Source organism: Coregonus clupeaformis, chromosome 16, assembly GCF_020615455.1.
Source record: "Coregonus clupeaformis isolate EN_2021a chromosome 16, ASM2061545v1, whole genome shotgun sequence".
Lineage (NCBI taxonomy): Eukaryota > Metazoa > Chordata > Actinopteri > Salmoniformes > Salmonidae > Coregonus > Coregonus clupeaformis.
This window is the reverse complement of record NC_059207.1, coordinates 42,479,286-42,496,652: the sequence shown is the minus strand read 5'-3', so window position 1 is coordinate 42,496,652 and position 17,367 is coordinate 42,479,286. Positions and strand designations below refer to the sequence as shown.

Here is a 17,367-nt window from a genome sequence, read left to right as displayed (position 1 = left end):
GGGCACAATACAAAACGAGAGAATATGAATGATTGATATTTATTCAAACTTGAAAATAAAAATATGAAAGAAAAATGGCCAGCATATAAATTAAGTAAATCACACAATTAAACACATATCTTGAAACAAAGATGAAACTGAGGAAAAACGTAAAAGATAACATTTTTTTTACAGTACTGCATTGTTCCTCTGTATCAACAGACATCAAAACATCACAATTTCACAAATGGTAGAAATTGTGATTAGGCTACTGCATCTATCAGGTGATGCAATAATGCATACAATATTATCACCAGACAGAATTCATTGTCATAGTTTCTAATAATAATCAGAATATTATTAGTCTCCCTAGTTTTTGACCAAGGGATCAATATTGGTATGTTTCTAACTGCAGATGTAAGGGTAGTAGTACATATGACGTAGAGTGAGCATGGAGCTCATACACATAGAGATTAGCTATGTCTCAAATTTGGGACACATTGTTAAATTGCAGCAGTGAAGGTTAATGTGTAAACCACAGTGCTCTTCGTCAAGAACATACCTGAATTAAGTATGGGGAATGTATGTGAAAACAGAATTATTGGAACCTTTAGCATTTAAAGAAACCCCAGTCATTTTAAACCAATTACATAAATAAGCATGTTTTAATATCACAAGTAAAATCAATGTAAACAAAACACAAAGATCATTTCTCTCAAGAATATCCCTGACCTCTGAAAATGTGTAACTGGTCAACCTTTGGATAGAGAAAATATACACTTTTTCCTGTTGGTTGGTACGTCTACTTTGTCTTAGCAATAAACAAGAATGTCATGAGAAGAGAAGAGATACTGATGTCTTTCTCTGTATCTGTTTCTCTCCCATTTCTCTGGGTCATTTCCCCACTGGCTGGTGGTTGTCTCATTGTTGTCTCTGCTCTTGGCAGTCCTTAGAGAGAGTGTCTATCTTCCTTTAGCTGAAGCACACAGGCCCGACAGTGAATCCAAACTCCTGCGTGAGGTCACTGCTGCCAAACACTGCCAGATCTCTCAAGGGAAGCAGATCTAGGTCCTCACTCTCAAACTGGAACACTGACTCACGACGGCCTCCGGAATGTAGCTCCTCAGAGGGCTGCCAAGATAAACACAAAGTACATTAAGCATTGAAGGGACTCTTCACCATCCCTCAACAGCCTCCCCTCCTCATCACCACCACCACCACCATCATAATCTAATACAGTACATGGTAATCATTATAGGCTAGTCTAAAAACATACCACACAATCTTGTAATGTCCCCAGGTAACTCTGTCTTTGTGTGTCTGCCAGGAACTTCACCTCTCTTTCGCCTGGCCCCTGTCTGTTCCCAGGCTGGCAGGAGTAGGTGATGTTCTGACTGGTGTGCCTGCTGTTCAACCTCAGGAACCTCATTTGCACCACGTCGGGTCCTAGATACTCAAACTGAGAGAGGGCATGGAAGGAAGGAAATCGAACCAGAAACATAAAAGCATTTCATTGTACTGTGTACACCACGTGTATCCTTTGCATATTGCATATGACAAATAAACTTTGATTTGATTCGATTTGAGAATCATGATTGGTTTTGAGGCTTACCTGAAAGCCTTTTTCCTTTGAACTCAACCAATGAAATGAGTTATTTGTCCCAGAATCCTTCAGCCATGCTTTTACTGGCACCTGAAGTTTGAAGGTATTTCATATGTTATTACATGCATATAGCATATGTTATTACCACATAAGATCTATAGTTCTGTGTGTGGAAGTACCTGAGGCTGGAGCGGAGACAGACAGGTCTTTGGTGCTGCAGTGAAGTCACAGTACACCAGAAGGGCATCAGCTGGGCTGCCCTGGTTAGGATCAATGTAATACATACCTGGAACATGGAACAACCTTTACATCAGAAACTGAGCTGGGTTCAATCTCTGCTGCTGTACAACCACTCCCACACAAACCCAATAAACATATTGTACATTTAAGATGCTTTAAAATAACTGATATCAATATTATGGTATTAGAATATAACGGAGAAGTCGTCACATTGTGGAAGAAGCCCATACCGTTAGTGAAGTTGGGCTGGGAGAGCCAGAGCTCCAAGCAGGTGGTAGCCGGGTGTTCTTTGGTGCCGTCTGGTGGATCTATGAACAAGCGCAGGTCCTGGTGCAATGAATCCAGAAGAGTCTGGATCAGGAGGTAGTTGGGCTTGTCTGACAGGTACATGAGGTCCTGGTCAGGCAGGGGGTGAAACAAGGAAGTGTTGTAAGATAACTAGTAATGACTGAATTGGCCGGAATGGCATTAGTTTCAAAATTCAAGGGAATTCCAAACTGAAATGAAGTATTTGGATGTGCTTAGATAGATGACCAATGACTTGCCTTGAGTTGTGCCAGAGTGAGGTTCAGAGAAGTTCCAGGGGGGCCAGGAGGTCCAGGGAGGCCCTGACATGAACAAGGAAAAACAAACACAATATGAAAGTTAAACTCATTGCCCGGGTTGCCAGATTGGGTCTGGAATCATTTTGATTTCATTAAACAGGTGTTAAGCGGCTGTTTTTGTAATGTTTTTGAAGTGAGTAGGGTCATACTCACAGGCAGGCCTCTCACTCCAGCAGGACCTGATTTTCCAGCAAATCCTTTTAGACCCTGATAATTAGGCACATTTAGTCAGTGCCCTCAGTCAATCCACCAATCTCCAAATAATACATGTACAGAACACAAAGGTATGCATAAAAAAACGGAACAAATGTGTGTATTTGTATTTAGAGAACTGTTATATACACATACCTTTTCTCCAAACAAACCCTACAGAAAGAGGAAATTAATCACATTAGCATTTAATTTCTCTGTTTAACTACCTTTACTATATTTTCAGAAATACAAGGGAAATAAAGTAGCATATTGCTGAAAAAGGACAACTTACAGGCAGTCCAGGTAGACCTGGGGTCCCCCATTCCCCATGAGGACCAATGTCTCCCTACAAAGACGGAACACATAAATCACTGTCAATACAACTCAATAGCAATGCCACGATTAATGATGAATACTTAACAGAACACTGAGTCGGAACACACTAGACCAGGGTTCTTCAATTCGGTCCTGGAGGGCCGAAACACCTCTGTATTTCATCCTCTCCTTCTAATCAGGGGCTAATTCAGACCTGGGACACCAGGTGAGTGCAATTAACTACCAGGTAGAAATAAAAAACAGAAGTGTTTCGGCCCTCCAGGACCGGAATTGAAGAACCCTGCACTAGACGGACAGATACTAGAAGGTGCGTCTTACCTGTTCTCCTTTTAGGCCATCCGTCCCTGTCTGTCCCAAAGGGCCTTGTGTCCCCTGAAACAGACACTCGACTGACTCAATACATCATGGAGCTGTGTCCATTATTACATACAGGAAATGTATAGGGATATGAACATGGGAATGATGGAGGCTAAATGTATCCATAGTGAATCTAAATTAACTATTTTAGTACATCTGTACATCTGACTCAAGTGTAATACGCTTCTTGGGATAAATGAGCTCTAAAGTACCTTCAACCCCTGACCTCCAGGAGGGCCTGTTAGTCCCATCTTCCCCTTCTCTCCCTGTAAATTCAGGGAAAATACATTAGTCTCACATAAAATGAGCTCAAAGTGCTGTACTTCTTCAATCATATGGTCACCCTGTTGAGGCTTCAGTCAAGGTCTTACCTCTACACCTGGTCCGCCCATTTCACCCTTCTCTTCTTGTAAGCCAGGTGTCCCCTTTGAGAGAAACAAGGGAAGTTATTTCCTGAGTTTTGGGGACCCAGTGATTGAGTTATACAGCTAATCCTCCTGGCATTGAAAAGTGCACACAGCATTTCCAAAACAGATCAAATAACTTACGTAAGGCCCTTGTCTTCCTGGAGGCCCGGTTGAACCAAAATCTCCCCTCTTTCCCTGTAGGCCATAGGAAGGTAAAATCTTGATTAAAATCTGATACCCCGTTGACCTTACACAAACTCTCACCCTTGCAAAACATTAGCATTGTATTAAAGGTCAATAAACATTATACTGTATGTTATGGCGAATACAAAATCGGGCCAGTTTCTCACAGTCAATAGTGATTACTGACCTTTTCTCCTCTCCCTCCTCTTAAGCCTTTGCTTCCAGTTTTTCCTCTATTCCCCTTACATGGAAACAAAAACAACTTTTAGAATCAAAATCCATATTAGTTGGAGCGATACATTTTTAACATATGAAAAAGAGAGACTGAATAAGCAATGGTGTAATTCTCACCCTCCTTCCGATGTGTCCGGTCTTTCCTGGATACCCATTTCGACCATCATACCCCTGACAAAAAGAAAGACCCACAATCACATACTACACTAAGTGGACATTATGATATGGCCTTTGATACAGGTAGGATGTCAGAATGGGACAGAGTGCTAAATACTGTATATGTAGTTGTAAAGACAGGTGAAAGGTGAAGCTTAACCTGACCTTTTGACCTTTCTGGCCTAGTCTTCCCTCAGGGCCTGGTCGACCTTTTGGTCCCTGAAGAGCAAAAAAGTTCATGTTGACTTACCTAAAAACGTCATCAGTAGACATTTATTTCTGGTGAAGATATCGGAATATGCCTGTTTAATTTGTATATAAGATCTAACACGTTATTGTAGCACTGACCAAAGGTCCTGGTGGGCCAACAGTTCCCTGAGGCCCCACCTCACCAGGCAAACCCTAAGAGTAGGGATGAGTAGAAAAAAACATAAACCAAAATGTTTACCAACTTATGTCATGTTGCCAAAGACATATCAACACCACAGTTCTCATGTGTCTGTGTTCTTACCTCCAATCCAGGAGACGCTTGGGGCCCCCTGTCGCCTGGAAGACCGTCTGGCCCCTGGACCCAACAGAGACATTCAGACAGTCATCTTAATGAACTATTTAGATGTTCTATAGAAAGAAACATCTCAATCAGCCTCACCTGCTCTCCTGGTTCTCCTTTCTCTCCAGGCTCGCCTTTGGGCCCCTCAAATCCGGGGAAACCCTTTGGACCAATCTCTCCCTGTCTCCCCATGCCTCCCCCCACTCCCTGCAATAAACCATCAAAATGTAATTATGACAGAAATTGTCCATGCAATTTCAGTCAATGATACTGTGCATATGGTTTGAATTGCAATCTTATCAATATAAATTGCAAGATATACTAGGTACCTTTGGTCCAGGTTTCCCCATGTCACCATTCACTCCTCTGATCCCTGACAGCCCCTGTCATTCGAAGACAACAGCTCAATAAAATCCATCAACCTACAGTTACATTACTCTCTATAATTCATACATGAATACATGAAAATGAACAACAATTGTGCTGGCAATACATACCTTAAGGCCTGAGTTTCCAGAGTTCCCAGCCATACCATAAGGGCCTTTGTCCCCCTAGAGAAATGACAACTCCATGTTACTGTACACCTATAAGGCATCATTGTCCCGATCGTGATTAGAGAATTTCAACATCATACTGTACCTTCTGCCCTTGTGGTCCATTAGCCCCAGCCAATCCAAAAGGCCCTGGAACACCCTGGAACAATAACAGGTTGGTAGGCAGAGTATTCTACAAAGCCATTACAGACATTGCCAGTACTGAGTAATAACAGATTTCCTAACTATCATAGGCTTTGCCTTCAATACACGCCAGTCTACTTCAAACCTACTTCCAGCCCAGACAAGCCTGATGGTCCAGCTTCCCCCATCAACCCCACCTGGCCCTGATGAACAGAAACAGAACACTGCTGAAGGGCCACATCTACATATCACACACACACACACACACACACATCACTTCTATTAAACCATCAAACATTAGTATAGAATAAACCTTATCAGTCACTTACTCGTAGACCTACATAGCCCTTCTCTCCCTTCACTCCTCTTTTCCCATTGTCCCCAAGCGCTCCTGAGGGCCCCTCCGACCCAGAGAATCCACAAGGTCCTATGTCTCCCTGGAGAGGAAAAATAACAACATGGAAAGTATCACAATGGGATTTGTATGGCAGAGGAGCAAGAATACATTTTTCAAAGGCTTCTGAAAATCTTAACAGGCGTTTTATCATACATATAGAACCACACATAAAGCATATATTAAGTTGGCCTACTTTATTCTGTTCATTCCATTACCTTTTGTCCTTTAGGACCAGGATCTCCTCTGATGCCGAAACCTCCAATCTCTCCCTGCAACAGACAATCACAGAAAAACATGAAACCACATCCCACCCTGATAATGATCGCAGCCTGTATCTGTAGATGAGCTTAGTAGCGAGGGTAATACAACTGACCTCTTTGCCCCTTGGCCCAGGCTCACCCTGCAGCCCCTGGGAGCCCTGTGGCCCTGGCTCTCCCTGTAGTCCATTCGGCCCTGGCTTTCCAAAGGGACCTGGAGCTCCCTGTCTCACAGCAACATAGATGGAGTCAGCGAGGTGGGGATAGATCTTATTAACACATTTGAACTGAACTACTGAAAAAGGGAGGAAATCCTATTGTGACGACGTCACTGACCGGTTCCCCCTTCCTGCCAGACGGCCCCTCCTCACCAACTGTTCCTGGGAGACCCTGGGAGGCAGAAGAATACAGTACAGGGTCATCAACGTCAGCAATGATAGCACTATTGCAAAGGTATTGTATGAAATACCACACTTGACACCATGAAAACAAAAAAATTGAAAAAACACAACAGCAGTCATATTGGAGGTGGATGGGTATATGACTGTCTAAGAACAGACACAGATCCACTGCCCACCTGCTGTCCGTCCAGTCCAGATGGCCCACTGTCCCCAACAGGCCCTGCTGCTCCCTAAACAGACACAACAGTACATCACTCAATGCATTACTGACTGTCATGATTCATGCTCGATTCCTTTCAATCTATCATTGGAAAACATAAAAAGACAAGAGCTAGGGCTGGCATTTGTAAGGGTTGGGGTGAGGTGTGATCCAGGTGCGGTGCAGGATATACAGTAGGCAGTAGGCAGAGATGGTGAAACAAGGATCTTTACTGGTGGTCCCGAAGACAAAATACAAAATAATGGACTTATCACGATAAAAGAAAGGCGGAGCAAATAAGTCTCCAAAAACCATCTGACAGCCAAAATACAAAATACTACCTAAGACTGAAACAAATAACGAAACAGGGAGAACACTTCTCAAGTACCTGTACATAGATCTCCGATCAGACACTGAGTAGTACTGCTGGACATAGAGAAACTAGCAGAGAAAACTGAGCAAGGGAACACAGGGAAGTGAGGGCATAAATACACAGGTGACACCAATAGGATGATGATTAGTCCAGACTGTGAGTGAGGAGGTGCCTAAGGTTGTCAGAGGATGACACCTAGTGGGTCGCTCCGGAATTGCGACCCCCTCTTGTAACAGGCACTGAACTCACCTGCACTCCATTTTCTCCAACCTGCCCCGTCACTCCATCCATCCCAGGAGTGCCCTGGATACAGTAGATAATATACATTACCAGACTCAAGAGTGACTATACATGTATTGATAATACATTTTAATCTCTGTAATGTTCATTAAAATATAAAATCAACAGAATATTGAATAATACTAAAATATCTTTCTAACTTTGGTACAGGAATAATATACAGGTAGGCCTCCGATGACAATTTTTTTTATTGGAATGAAACAATTAGAAAGATGAAAAGTACCCACTCACTGGAAACCCGGTTGGCCCGGCTGGCCCCTGAGGCCCCAGAGGCCCCTGGCTTCCTGGGGGGCCTGGCTTCCCGGTCCTGCCTTCTGGCCCTGGTAGGCCTGGAGGACCCTAAAACCAGTTACATAGCGGTTAGAGCGTTGGGCCAGTAACCGAAAGGTCGCTGGTTCGAATACCAGAGCCGACAAGGTGAAAAATCTGTTGATGTGCCCTTGAGCAAGGCACTTAACCCTAATTTGCTCCAGGGGCTCCGTACTACTATGGCTGCCCCTGTAAAACAACACTTCATAGCACCTATCTGGTGAATGTGACAATAAAAACATATTGTTTTATGATTCAACCACAAGACAAATATGGACCATAGTGCATTCACATCAGTCAACCATGGACCTCATAACTTCCTCTGTCTCTAGAAAACAAAATGACCAAATCATCATACAGTTGTCAAAGTGCCATCTAACCACACAAGAGGACAAGGACATGATGTAAAAGTGCTACTCACTGGTGACCCCTGTATGCCATTGAGTCCAGTGTCTCCTTGACGACCCTGAGGTGGATAAACCAGAAAAACATCACAACAGAGTCAGGTTATAACCCCAGGGGAAAACCTCATCCAGTGTGTCTAAAGCTAGTCTGTATGAGTAAAATACGTCTTAAAAAGTGAGCTTCCTTACCTGAGGTCCAGCGGGCCCTCTCTCCCCATGAGATCCCTTTAACCCCTGTAAGACAGATCAAAAACATCAACGTGGTAATAAAAAGGTACCAATGTGTAATATTTCCACCAATATTAGTTTACACTATTCTCTCCATAATGTGAGTGTCAGTACAGTGTCCTCACCGGTGGTCCACTCTTCCCAGGAATACCAGCGGGGCCTCTCACACCAGGTTCTCCCTGAGGTTAGACAGACAGACAGACAGACAGACAGACAGACAGACAGACAGACAGACAGGTGGCATTCAATGAAATCAACAACTATACTAATACTAACATGTTGTAGAACTGTAGGGGGTATTTTTTTTACCCTCTCTCCAAAATGACCAGGTCTCCCAGTTAAACCCACTGCTCCTGGGTAGCCCTGCACAAGGAATGGGTTTCCACAGTTACGGTTACAGTTGGTTGTTCCACACAAAGTTGGTTGTTGGCAGCAGTAGGTACCACTGCACTAAGATAATAATTGGTTTAAACATCTATCTGTTACACTTTTCTTTGAAAAAAGAACAGATTACAGTAACACCTACAGAGCATGAACTCTCACAGCGGGATTATAAAAATACTTTTCTAAACACATTAAGATAAATGAAATGTAGACTGGTTATGGCCACTAGCCATAACACCTTGTTGGGTTTGGACAGGTAACACTTACATACATGCCCACTGGCCCCTGGCGACCCTCCACGCCAGCTTTCCCTGTGAAGCCCTAGTGAACAGACAGAGACTCATTAACGAGTAATGTCGGTAATATTTCGTTCTGAGACAGAGGCTTTTGGCCTACAGTACTCACCCTATCACCAGGTGGCCCAGGACTGCCGTCTTGCCCAGACTTTCCTGGAGGACCCTGTTGGCATCATGAAATAGATACAAACATAGAGGGTAAGAATGAGTAGGTTGAGGGGGAATGTGCAGGTTCAGCAATGATAGGTGAGCGACATTTATTGTTGGACATACCGGAGCACCTGGGGGACCTGCTCGTCCTGGCTCTCCCCCCAGACCTGAGAATCCCTGGATTTATGACAGAGAGGTTAAACACACATTAACTGGTGAATATACAACCATGTACTGTAGCAACAAATCCATACCCTAATTCAATGTGCCCTACCAACATCACATATCAAGACTTTACAAAGCAGTGTTGATGACCTCAGATCATCCACGGCTGTGCCATGCTGAATGTGTCTTACAAGGACACTGACTGACTGAGCCTACAAACCCCTTGGGATGCTCAGGGCCTTGTAAACCTCTTACTGGTACCCTATCTAGTCTTGTCTGTCTGACATTTAGGTGCTCGTATAAAGAGGAGTGCTGTGACAGCAATAACCACCACAGGCCCACAGCAGGCGGTTACATCTGTGTCTAAGGAGGATCATCTGATAATGAACCAATCACACCTCCTCTCTTTATTGCTGTGGTTTATGAGAGTTCAGCAATGATTGAGCAATTTGTGTTTCTGTTCTTTTTACTGTTGACTTTTACTTGTTTAGAGCTGATTGGCTAAAGGGGTGTGACTCACTCTGTCTCCTTTAGTTCCAGGAATACCAGTACAGCCAAGCTCACCCTACAATCACACACAACAACACATTACACATATTATTTAAATCATGCCATACATTTATTTTTTGTACAGATGTAGGATCTTCATTTGAGCCAGTTTGCTACAGCAGGAAAATAATCCTGCAGCAACAGGAAATGTGAATTATTATGTGGATTATAATTCATGGAGATTTTTGTAGGGGCAAATCAAGTCTGACATTTCAAAGTTGAAATTGCAAACTTTAGAAGTCTTTAAAAAACTCAAATACACTACAAGTTTGCATTTCCTGCTGTGCAGGAAAGTTCTATGCAACATATCTGTACACAGAAATGTTTCCTGAAACTTCAGATTTTTGTGTAGGCTACATATCAATAATGATTGAAATAGCTGGGTTAGTACCTGTTCAAGGAACTGCATTGACAATGCACAGTAGACAATTAAGGAGTCAGTAGAAAATCCTAATAAATTATATTAAAAAATGAAAACTTATAAAATGGGAACCTGTGTACCAGGCTTTCCTTCTGCACCCTCAGTCCCAATGAGGCCTCTAAAACCCTGCAACAGAACACACAGACATACACACAAACACGTCTGGCATACAGTACATACTACACACAAAAAGGACAGCTGATTGTTACTATAGCTACAGTATCCATCAAGGATTGTCTGTCAAGTAATATTCATATGAGAATGAGTACTGTTCTCTTACCGGGATTCCAGGTATACCAAAAAGACCAGGCTGTCCAGTATGACCCTGGAAATAGAAGACATCAGAGGGAGAATGTGATTATTCCCCCAGTCCCAACAACATCTTCCAGAGAAGGGTATAGTAATGTATCTACAAAGATTATCTATTACATCAGTGTTTCCCAACTCCAGTCCTCCAGTACCCCACATTCTTGTTGTAGCCCCGGACGAGCAGACCTGATTCAACTTGTCAACTAATCATTAAGCCCTCAATGAGTAGAATCAGGTGAGTTTGTCAGGGGCTACAACAAAAATGTGTACTATTGGGGGTACTGGAGGACTGGAGTTGGGAAACACTGTATTAGAGGAGACAGTTACCCTGGGTCCTTTAGGTCCTGATTTCCCGTTACGGCCTGGAGTTCCCCTGTGGGCCTTAGGTGGAAACAAAGAGAGACATTCAAAATGAAGATTATGAGTCTGTATATGGCATGTGATACAAGAATATGGCATGACATAACTCTCAGTCAGTATTGTATTGTATTGAAACTCAGGTTATAAGACTTCGACATCTTTGGGAAGCTGGCCATTCAATATTGGCTCATTGAATGCAGGTGCAAGTAGACTAGAACAGAGGTGAGGTCTAACAGCAGAGCTCTAGTTGTTCCCTCAGGACATGAAGTTCCCTCAGGAAAAATAAAGTCATTCAAAGTCTAAGTCTAGTTTGTTGTAATCACTCCACCAGACATTGATAAACTCTCCTGACCTTTGACCCCTCCTTTCCAACCACTCCCTGGAGGCCGACTTCTCCGTCTTCACCCTGCATGTGAGAGAAAGGGATCAGAGCCTCTCTCATCAAAGGTTCAAATGAGCCGTGCCATTTCATAAACACAAACTACAGGTATCCAACATAATACTTTATACATTTTACATTAATCATGTATCAGTATGTAACAGCAGAAGAGGTACAGTAGGAGGATGGGGAGTGTTATTAGTGTATGTTGATAAAAGCTGTGAATAGCAGGTGTCATCCTGATGTTTACCGGAATGCCTTGGGGGCCAGCTTGACCTCTGAGACCAGGAAGGCCTGAGAGGCCACTCTGACCCCTCTCACCCTGACGGCCTAGGATCCCTGACGCGCCAACAGAACCCTGACGGAAAAAAATACAAATGGTATCAAAACACCATATGATATGAAGATGTATGTTTTTCAGAAAAAAACATGTTACGAGATCTTCATGAACATGACCTTTGTGATAGTCATGACTATTTTACTACTGCTTCCAAGAAAAGGCTTTCCAAACCCATAATCAAGTCCTTACCCTGTCTCCTTTGGGTCCAGCATCTCCTTTCTCTCCATCTTGTCCTCTGAAGCCCTACAGGAAAAGTCAGATCCGCTCAGATAGGATTCATAGAATAGAGCCTCACTCCTCTCTAAAGATGCCACTTCTGTTTAATAAACAAGATAATAATTATATACATCTTACTGTTCCAGCTGGAACCCCCTTCAGACCTGGAATTCCAGCAGTCCCCTAAAAGACAGACACATAGACAGAGAGAGGAGAGGAGGTAGAGAGACAGTGAAATGTGGATTTCACACAGATGCTTTTGATTCTCTACACTACAGTGTATCCCAGTGTATCTAGCTAGATCTGATCTCAGGCCCATTGTTTGGTGAGATAAAGTAGGGACCATTTTATTATATACTATGTTAAGAGTAAATATAGGTATGACCTCATTCCAATAGGGAAACCCCTGTAAAACAGATTGGCGTTTCCAAAATATGTTTTCCATTTCTGTTGTTTTGGAGCTTGAACTAAAACCAGGAGCTAAAACATGTGAGTGAAATACCAGCTGGCAGAGTTGTAAAATGAGTGAGAAGTCAACTCATATGTTTCTGTATAAAAGCCAGCTTTGAGATGCAAGCCACATGGAGATTTGTGATTTTCAAGAACTTTATTGCTGCAGTGTGGCCATAAGTCAAACAACAAAGCTGGCGAATGAACCTTTTTTATTCTGATGACCCAGTTTCAAAACAGCTCTTAGAATCACTTTTCACGATAGTCCATATTGGCATCTTGATTATGCCATGCAGAATGCTGTGTGTGTTTTATCCCAAAACTTGTTTCTCCAAATAAAAATGTAGAGTAATGTGCAGCTCATCCACAAAGGACTCACCATGGGCCCTTCAAGGCCTGGTAAACCCTTCATGCCCATTGGCCCCACTTCACCCTTTAGAGAATCAGAAATAGACAAACATAATCAAATAGACTAAACCAACTCATACTCCTACCAGGTGCCATCAACAAGTGTCTAGGGGATAGAGGCAGGGGTTGATTTATGACTGGGCCTATGTGGGTTTTGACAAGATATTCATTTTATTAAACAGAAGATGAACGTGGCTAAACTTACCATGTCACCTTTTTGACCTGGAAGACCATCCATCCCTGGATGTCCCTGACAACAAAATACATGAGAATATGCAATACTGTTTCAGCAAAATAAATTGTTGACGTATGATGAAGCTATATGTTAAGTAGACCAGTTGTATGAATACACATTGTGTATGTCAGAGCCTGTTTATAAATAGTTCATAAAGTACATCTAAGTCATCATACAGTATGATTGCATGATTGAAATGCTGAACAATATGATTATAAGGCCTGTCCCAGGATCTGAATCACATGGTTATGTATTTTCATGAGGCCATCTGGATATGGCTAATGTTTCACTAGACTGAGACAAGCCAGGAGATGGATATTTTAAAAGTAGGTTTTCACCTCTACACCGCTGTCTTACAAGGCTTCAGGGAGAGCCCCATTGTCTGCTCTGCTTGCCAGGAGCCAGCGTTCGGTCTGCAGGAGCAGTCATTAGGACTAGACCATGCCAAAAACTAAACAGGTAGCCCCAGACTCAACTGGACATTTACTGAGAGAATACCAGGAAAACACAACAAGTAACCTCCTAGATCTACTGTAGCTGGCAAGAACATTGAGATTTCCACCAGTGCTATTATTGAATCAACTGGAAATGGCTATCTATAATCATATAATTTCACCTATTTTCCTGACACAGTATATCAAAACGCATAAGGATCAAGTGAATATTATAACCACAGAGCCTGTTTATTTGCTGTGCAAATTAGCTGGCATGTCTTACTTGCAGTGGCGGACTGGCCATCTGGCATTTTAGGCAAATGACAGATGGGCGGGTCCATTTTTAGTAGGCATGGGATTTGCCAGGGACCTTACAATACGATATTATCACGATACTTAGGTGCCGATACAATATGTATTGGTATACTCACGATTCTCACAATTCTATATGTATTGCGATTCGATACTACAATTTTATTGTGATTTGATGTTCCAAACATATTGCTCACTATATGTCTGCTGCAGAGAGACAAGAGAGAGCCATGAGAAAAGAAGTTCATCAGTCATGGAAATAAAAGTCCTGAAAATATGTTGGCTCACTATTTATATTGAACAAAAATATAAACTCAACATGAAACAATTTCAAAGGTTTTACTGAGTTACAGTTCATATAAGGAAATCAGTCAATTGAAATAAATCCATTAATCTATGGATTTCACATGATTGCGAATACAAATGTGCATCTGTTGGTCACAGATACCTTAAAAAAAAGGTAGGGGCGTGGATCAGAAAACCAGTTAGTATCTGGTGTGACCACCATTTGCCACATGCAACGCGACACATCTCCTTTGCATAGAGTTGATCAGGCTGTTGATTGTGGCCTGTGGAATGTTGTCCCACTCCTCTTCAATGGCTGTACAAAGTTGCTGGATATTGGCAGGAACTGGAACCCACTGTCGTACACGTCAATCCAGAGCATACAGAACATGCTCAATGGGTGACATGTCTGGTGAGTATACAGGCCATGGAAGAACTCAGACATTTTCAGCTTCCAGGAATTGTGTACAGATCCTTGTGACATGGGGTCGTGAATTATCATGCTGAAACATGAGATGATAGCGGAAGATGAATGGCACAACAATAGGCCTCAGGATCTCGTCATGGTATCTCTGTGCATTCAAATTGTCATCAATAAAATGCAATTGTGTTCGTTGTCCATAGTTTATGCCTCCCCATACCATAACCCCACCGCCACCATGGGTCACTCTGTTCACAACGTTGACATCAGCAAACCGCTCTCCCACACGACGCCATACACGTGGTCTGCAGTTGTGAGGCCGGTTGGACGTACTGCCAAATTCTCTAAAACGACGTTGGAGGCGGCTTATGGTAGAGAAATGAACACTCAATTCATTCCTGCAGTAAGCATGCCAATTGCACACTCCCTCAAAACTTGAGACATGTGTGGCATTGTGTGGTGACAAAACTGCACATTTTAGTGTGGCTTTTTTTGTCCCCAGAACAAGATGCACCTGTGTAATGATCATGCTGTTTAATCAGCTTCATGATATGCCACATCTGTCAGAGGAGAAATGCTCACTAACAGGGATGTAAACAAATGTGTGCACAACATTTGAGAGAAATAAGCTTTTTGTGTGTGTGGAAAATGTCTGGGATCTTTTATTTCAGCTCATGAAACATGGGACCAACACTTTACATGTTGCGTTTATATTTGTGTTCAGTGTAAAAAGAAGATGGAGAACAAGCTATAGAATGAAAAATACAGAAGTTTTGGCGCAGGTACAGCCGACTAGCGCTAGCTAACGCTACCTACAGTAGCAAATCTGGATTTTCACACCTACAGTAGCAAATTCTCATCGACGGGGCTGTAGTGGAACAGGTTGAGAGCTTCAAGTTCCTTGGTGTCCACATCACCAATGAACTATCATGGTCCAAACACACCAAGACAGTCGTGAAGAGGGCACGACAAAGCCTATTCCCCCTCAGGAGACTGAAAAGATTTGGCATGGGTCCTCAGATCCTCAAAAAATTCTACAGCTGCACCATCGAGAGCATCCTGACTGGTTGCATCACCGCCTGGTATGGCAACTGCTTGGCCTCCGACCGCAAGGCACTACAGAGGGTAGTGCGTACGGCCCAGTACATCACTGGGGCCAAGCTTCCTGCCATCCAGGACCTCTATACCAGGCGGTGTCAGAGGAAGGCCCTCAAAATTGTCAAAGACTCCAGCCACCCTAGTCATAGACTGTTCTCTCTGCTACCGCACGGCAAGCGGTACCGGAGTGCCAAGTCTAGGTCCAAAAGACTTCTCAACAGCTTCTACCCCCAAGCCATAAGACTCCTGAACAGCTACTCATGGCTACCCGGACTATTTGCACTGCCCCCCCACCCCATCCTTTTTACGCTGCTTCTACTCTGTTAATTATTTATGCATAGTCACTTTAACTCTACCCACATGTACATATTACTTCAACTACCTCAACTAGCCGGTGCCCCCGCACATTGACTCTGCACCGGTACCCCCCTGTATATATAGCCTCCCTACTGTTATTTTATTTTACTTCTGCTCTTTTTTTCTCAACAATTTCTTTGTTGTTGTTTTATTTTTTACTTTTTTTGTTAAAAATAAATGCACTGTTGGTTAAGGGCTGTAAGTAAGCATTTCACTGTGATGTCTGCACCTGTTGTATTCGGCGCATGTGACCAATACAATTTGATTTGAATATATATACATATATTTGTTTACAAATCGATACTTGGAGTCAAATATCAATATAATATCGTCAATAAATAATATTGCGATATGTATATGATATCGCAATATTGTTTCGCCATCACACATTTTTTGCCTAGTGGGCCTGTTTAAGTAGTTTTTTTTGCGCAAAATGATCATTTTCTGACTAATAATGGGGGCCTCAAGGACTAAAATGGTCCGGTGTGGGGCCTCAAGGAAAAATGCCAGAGCTGATTTCTGGTCCAAGTCCGCCCCCGCTTACTTGGATTCCTCGAAGTCCAGGAGATCCTCTCTGTCCTGACAATCCTATAGGACCCTATGAGAAAAACAATACGCATAAGAATGACTGTTGATTCAATTTGAACAAATGTCTAAAAGAAAAAAGGAAGTCTCAATGATATAATAATAAAACAAAGACACATACTGGGGGCCCTTTACGGCCAAGTGGTCCATCTGGCCCTGCTTCTCCCTGTGAGTAACACAGCAGAGGGACAAACCCTTACACAGGATGGCTGTTACATGGCTGTTTTTCATCTATTGTCAAATAAAATTCAATACCATGCAGTATGTGTCAATCAAAGTTGTTGTGACCACTGCGCTCAGAACAGGTGCGTTGACCAAAATGTAATAGAATTCCAAAATTGTGTAGCTGGTCCGCACTCTCCTGTTGCCAGACATTTTATGGAAGCGGGCCATAGAATGGACTTATGGTGTATTGGTATAGAAAAGGTTCAGGCTAAAGGTGGCAATATTGAAAGAAGTCTCCTGCAGAGAGAGTCCTTTTGGATTTTCACATTACGCACACTATACCCAGGTGGACTTAACGAGGAGATGGATTTGGTGCCCTTTTTGTGACTAGGCTGCTTGTTGCAGGGGGGTTCTGAACCTAGCTTATATTGTTAATTCCTATTTTCCTGTAACTATTTATAGACATTGATGTTTTTCCAATGCATTATAGAAAGTTACTTGTTTGATATTAGATTGTGTATTGTATATTTTAGATGCATTATTGACATGTGTGTCTGTTCCAGGAGAGCATACATGAACGCACCTGTCGGTCGATACCCTTAATGAGCTCACAATAAAGAATCTCACCTTGGGAGGAGACACTGATGACACTGACAAAGGC

General features: G+C 42.7%; 1 protein-coding gene across 1 annotated transcript in view; it reads right to left on the bottom strand.

The window, feature by feature from the left end:
* Positions 1-25: 25 nt before the first annotated feature.
* si:dkey-61l1.4 (collagen alpha-1(I) chain) overlaps positions 26-17,367 on the bottom strand; it is a 38,910-nt gene continuing 21,568 nt past the window's right edge. The window contains exons 19-67 of the mRNA XM_041900740.1: positions 16,663-16,707; positions 16,501-16,554; positions 13,020-13,064; positions 12,786-12,839; positions 12,095-12,139; positions 11,930-11,983; positions 11,651-11,758; positions 11,374-11,427; positions 10,989-11,042; positions 10,633-10,677; positions 10,425-10,478; positions 9,903-9,947; positions 9,341-9,394; positions 9,177-9,230; positions 9,039-9,092; positions 8,697-8,750; positions 8,513-8,566; positions 8,349-8,393; positions 8,177-8,221; positions 7,678-7,785; positions 7,396-7,449; positions 6,751-6,804; positions 6,510-6,563; positions 6,290-6,397; positions 6,132-6,185; positions 5,849-5,956; positions 5,669-5,722; positions 5,482-5,535; positions 5,340-5,393; positions 5,172-5,225; positions 4,942-5,049; positions 4,804-4,857; positions 4,641-4,694; positions 4,458-4,511; positions 4,254-4,307; positions 4,090-4,143; positions 3,861-3,914; positions 3,684-3,737; positions 3,525-3,578; positions 3,274-3,327; positions 2,912-2,965; positions 2,776-2,793; positions 2,581-2,634; positions 2,368-2,430; positions 2,053-2,218; positions 1,762-1,868; positions 1,592-1,672; positions 1,256-1,438; positions 26-1,110 (exon numbers count right to left, since the gene is read on the bottom strand). Coding sequence (XP_041756674.1) covers positions 952-1,110; positions 1,256-1,438; positions 1,592-1,672; positions 1,762-1,868; positions 2,053-2,218; positions 2,368-2,430; positions 2,581-2,634; positions 2,776-2,793; positions 2,912-2,965; positions 3,274-3,327; positions 3,525-3,578; positions 3,684-3,737; positions 3,861-3,914; positions 4,090-4,143; positions 4,254-4,307; positions 4,458-4,511; positions 4,641-4,694; positions 4,804-4,857; positions 4,942-5,049; positions 5,172-5,225; positions 5,340-5,393; positions 5,482-5,535; positions 5,669-5,722; positions 5,849-5,956; positions 6,132-6,185; positions 6,290-6,397; positions 6,510-6,563; positions 6,751-6,804; positions 7,396-7,449; positions 7,678-7,785; positions 8,177-8,221; positions 8,349-8,393; positions 8,513-8,566; positions 8,697-8,750; positions 9,039-9,092; positions 9,177-9,230; positions 9,341-9,394; positions 9,903-9,947; positions 10,425-10,478; positions 10,633-10,677; positions 10,989-11,042; positions 11,374-11,427; positions 11,651-11,758; positions 11,930-11,983; positions 12,095-12,139; positions 12,786-12,839; positions 13,020-13,064; positions 16,501-16,554; positions 16,663-16,707 — 3,252 coding nt within the window. The 3' untranslated portion in view covers positions 26-951. The remainder of the gene's footprint in view (positions 1,111-1,255; positions 1,439-1,591; positions 1,673-1,761; positions 1,869-2,052; positions 2,219-2,367; positions 2,431-2,580; positions 2,635-2,775; positions 2,794-2,911; positions 2,966-3,273; positions 3,328-3,524; positions 3,579-3,683; positions 3,738-3,860; positions 3,915-4,089; positions 4,144-4,253; positions 4,308-4,457; positions 4,512-4,640; positions 4,695-4,803; positions 4,858-4,941; positions 5,050-5,171; positions 5,226-5,339; positions 5,394-5,481; positions 5,536-5,668; positions 5,723-5,848; positions 5,957-6,131; positions 6,186-6,289; positions 6,398-6,509; positions 6,564-6,750; positions 6,805-7,395; positions 7,450-7,677; positions 7,786-8,176; positions 8,222-8,348; positions 8,394-8,512; positions 8,567-8,696; positions 8,751-9,038; positions 9,093-9,176; positions 9,231-9,340; positions 9,395-9,902; positions 9,948-10,424; positions 10,479-10,632; positions 10,678-10,988; positions 11,043-11,373; positions 11,428-11,650; positions 11,759-11,929; positions 11,984-12,094; positions 12,140-12,785; positions 12,840-13,019; positions 13,065-16,500; positions 16,555-16,662; positions 16,708-17,367) is intronic.